At 44.6% G+C, this 4,301-nt stretch overlaps 1 protein-coding gene across 1 annotated transcript in view; it reads left to right on the top strand.

Moving 5' to 3' along the window:
• The first annotated feature begins 274 nt into the window (after positions 1-274).
• The window catches only part of arfgef3 (ARFGEF family member 3), a 49,880-nt gene continuing 45,853 nt past the window's right edge, over positions 275-4,301 (top strand). The window contains exons 1-2 of the mRNA XM_034898465.1: positions 275-949; positions 3,835-3,886. Coding sequence (XP_034754356.1) covers positions 865-949; positions 3,835-3,886 — 137 coding nt within the window. The 5' untranslated portion in view covers positions 275-864. The remainder of the gene's footprint in view (positions 950-3,834; positions 3,887-4,301) is intronic.

The following is a 4,301-nucleotide window of genomic DNA, read 5'->3' as shown; positions in this document are numbered from 1 at the left end:
GACCAAACTCCCTGAGGAATGCTTCCAGCACCTTGTTGAATCTATGCCACGAAGAATTGAGGCAGTCCTGAAGGCAAAGGGGGGTCCAACCCGTTACTAGCATGGGGTACCTAATAAAGTGGCCGGTGAGTGTATATACATGTGTGTGTATATATATATATATTTAATTTTTTTTACTTTATGCAAATTAAAATGGTCTTTTATTCTGAAGGAAAGTCTGCATAAACTTCCTCCACCTGTCGCCCAGGAAACGGGAAAAATCCCCTTCCAGTGACTCCATCGCCTCCTGCCACAGTTTCAAGCTTCCTCGCATGGACACGGTGTAAATACTGTGTTGCCAGGTTGGATGGAAATCCCCCTTTCTTAGCGGCAGACTGAGCAGCGCTGTGGCGCATTCCCGGCATGCCAACAGCAGCTTAATACGATGGATTAAAGGACCCGGATCTGGACCCCGCGAAGATCACAACAATCAACCGGAACGGATTTCAAAACCCGGAGACACGGCCATGGCCGACGAAGAGGAGAGAAGGGCGTTTATTCATTGAATGTATCCCCCCGGAGAAGTGTGACCGTTTATAGTGAGGGTTGGTCAGATGTCAAGACTAGGAAGACAAAGCGGTGGATTTAAGAAATAAAATAAAACATTCACAACATCCGCTTCCTCGTTCCCCCTCCGGAGGTTGGCCGGGGCCTGACATCATTGGCTGCTCGTTGGGATGAATCATCGCCTTCATCAGGGGGGGTCAGGGATGCTGCCGCTGTCACTGCGACCTTAGAACAAGCCACCACGGACCAAAACCCGCACGGCGTGTCTCTGGGCCACGAGTTCCTAACCCCGCCTGTCCCTGTTTTTTTGGAGCCAGCATGGAGGAAATCCTGCGAAAGCTGCAGAAAGACGCGTCCGGCCACAAGCACAAGGCTATCCGCGACGCCTGCGTCTACGCCCGCGGTGAGTGTACCACAGCCCCCCTCCCCGGCTCCCCGGCTCCCTGGCTCTCCTGCTGCAAAAGGGATGGGGGTCGGGGGATCTGCGACTGGGTTCACCTGCTAGATTTTAGCAACCACACTAATCCCACAGGACTCAGGCCTCAACGATGGAATTAAAATATCCCAAGAAACCACGAAATATGAAGGAAAAGCTGTTGTTCTCACGAGTTGAGAATGTGTTTTGATAGTGGGATTTGTGTGTGTGTGGGGGGGGGCGGGGCGTGTGTATACTGGATGCGAGTGGGAAGCTTCATTAGCCCCAAAGGCAATGAAAGGTGCCCCTGCTGTTTTTTAGAAACATTTTAAAGTCACACATGTGATTGTGCAGCATCGCTTTCAATTGGATAAATATAGTCAATTTTCCTGTATGCAAGATGACACATGAATGCAACATTCTAGCAAACACTCCGTTTACACAACATAGGGCCTACTACTCCTTTACACCTTCTTGTAGTGTATGTGGACAAACACCTGTAAAACAACTTAATACCTTTTATTTATTTGCAGTTTAAGTGGCCTTACATTTCCTTAATGTCATGGCTACGTTTTGATTTTAGCATGCAGTGCAGTGCAGCCTACAACAAGACTGAGCCAGTTTCAGTTGAGTTTGTTGACATGAATGGGATTCGAAGGTATACATGCCAACAAGACTGATCATAGAGAACATGACAACGACATGAAGCACAGTAAGATCAGCATCAAAACGACGCTGAGGACCAGAGATATGCAGTTCTGTACAGAAATATGTCTGATGTGTAAATACAGAGCTTTATGTATAATGTTAAGCAGCATATGATAACAGGGAGGCACATGGTGACATCATGCATAACACAACTCACCCAATTATAGTATATATATATATATATATGTATGTATGTATGTATGTATGTATGTATGTATGTATGTATATATATATGTATATGTGTTTGTTTTGGCAAAGAAGATGTCTGGCCATCGGTCTCTAATCAAGCCCTGCGGTTTAGTACTCTCAAAGAAGAAAAGCATGACAGTGACATAAACAATCCTGTAATGCTGACTTTTTTTGCTGACTCACTCGTAGAGCCCGGCCAATAAAGATTTTTTGAGACCTATGCATTCATAATGGCTGATTTAATAAAAAATAAAATCTTTTAAAAAGAAGTTGGGGGTGGGCCTTTGATCGTTTGAACGCCATGATGTCGCTCTCGTTTTCATTGGCGAGCCAAATTCCCTGGGCGGGCAGAGCAGAGAAAGGGGAGGTAACCTTGCTCCTTATGATGTCATAAGGGGCAAGATTTCACAGCTTTCATTTTCTCAAAGGCAGAGCAGGATACCCAGGGCTCGGTTTAACTCTATCACCATTTATAGTAACTAGGGGGCCACAGGCAGGCTGGGGAACTCATCTCAATGTTAAAAACCTTATGAAGTGACATTTTCACGCCATGGGACCTTTAACTGAAACACTCCCAAACCATGACACTACAGGCCATTTTATGCTTCTGCATCGAATCGATGGCGTACCCCCTCAGACCCCCCTGTGTCTACGCCGGACCCTCCGCCGTAGCCTGATGTGCACCTCTCAAAAGATAAAACTACACGTTGCTGCGACGCACGTCTCTCGGCCGTGGCTTGGTACCGTTGCATCCCCCCCCAACTCATTTCCTGGTTCTCCTTCTCCATAAACAACATGGAATCAAGGAGAGGGTTAACTTCTCCGGCTGCAGATGTCTCACCGTGGTCAGAAAGCACAGGGGAGACACTTTGTTTCTCTTATTTCTTCCTCTGCTTCCCCAAACAAAAGCTAATGTCATCATTTGAAAATATTACCTAGCTAGTGATCATATCACAGACCATTGGCTCAGATACAGTGGCTCTGAATTTTTAAGCTGCATTTCCAATGTACACGTATAACAATTCAGCACAGAGATGATCATAGTTGAAAGATAAGGCTGGTAATATTGCAGATGTTTGTATCTAAACAATGACAATCAACATTGTAGTTGTATTTTGACTCAATCCAACATTCCTGCTCCAAATGTGGATTCATTCGCCATTAAAAATAGTCCCCCCCATTTCCTCCTGTTGAGGCGATGTTTGTTAAAGCCTACAGTGGCTAGCTAGTGATTTAAAACATTCAACTAATTATTTATGGCTCATTTTTTAAGATGTATACCTATGTCTTCAGTAGGCCTGCGTTTCAACAAGTGCAGAGTAACAACCTTATGCTTTATCACACACTCAATCTCACATGTGAGTTACTGCAGCTTGCTAAAAGTACCACTGTGTGCGCAGGCTTTAAAGTGAACAGTACCTCTAATGCTGCAAAGACCTCAGATAACTTATCGCGGGAACCTTGAGAGTCCTTGGCTTCACACGTTTAACTAACAAGAGACACACTATGGCATCCTTCCTAGTAGAAACTTGAAATCTCAGACTTGCTGACAGTTCTGAAACAGCACAAATCGTTGTTTCTTCGCACAGGCTGGCATCTCACGTACTGTACGTACTTCTAGGTCTAGTGTTATCTTGCCTTGCCCATGAACTGTATATTTCCAAACATCGTGTGTGCGTGTGCATGTGCACGTGTCTGTGTGTGTGTGTGTGTGTGCGTGCGCGAGTGTGTGTGTGAGATTAAATTGTCCACTCATCAGTACAATCTGAACCCATTCTCTCCCTGCCATCAAAGGTCATCCTGCCTTTTAATCCTAATAATGTCCCCTCTGACGTCAGTGCAAACTGCTTTCTCCACATGCCTAAATGCCAGCTGGGAACTGGTGTTTTTGTTTGGTTTAGGTTAATGTAGTACAGAGTATCTGTCGGGGGTTGTTAATCGCAGCGTTTCCTTTTCTCTGTGCCATTATATCACAGAAACCCTGGAGTCTCCGAATGGATCAGCCAAGATTTCCCCCTCACAACTCCGGTAAGTTACACAGCACGTATTCAAATTATTTCATATCTGTTCACTTTAGGGCTGCACAATACAGTACCTCCAGAAAAACGGGATTATGCGATCGTATAATTCAGTGCATAATCAGCCAAAGTCCGCATCTTTATGCAGGGCCGAATTTTTTCAATTACGTTAAACTTTCGCAGCATATATTGCAGATTTCCACGCAAAATAACGCAGGGCTTGCATGAATTCATAATCCCTGCATTTACGTTGCAAACAAGTCACATGTATCTTAGAAAGTTGAAAAATGTTTCGTTTATGTCACACAAGAGCAGCCATTTTCACGTAAATGACATAATTATGCAACAAGGTCTATAGAAAGAGACTTCAGATACAGTATTAGGGGACCACTAAGGTCTATATAAAGAGACTTCAGATACAGTAT

The sequence above is a fragment of the Etheostoma cragini genome, chromosome 17, assembly GCF_013103735.1.
Source record: "Etheostoma cragini isolate CJK2018 chromosome 17, CSU_Ecrag_1.0, whole genome shotgun sequence".
Lineage (NCBI taxonomy): Eukaryota > Metazoa > Chordata > Actinopteri > Perciformes > Percidae > Etheostoma > Etheostoma cragini.
The sequence above is the reverse complement of the archived record's forward strand: the minus strand, read 5'-3'. Positions and strand labels throughout refer to the sequence as shown.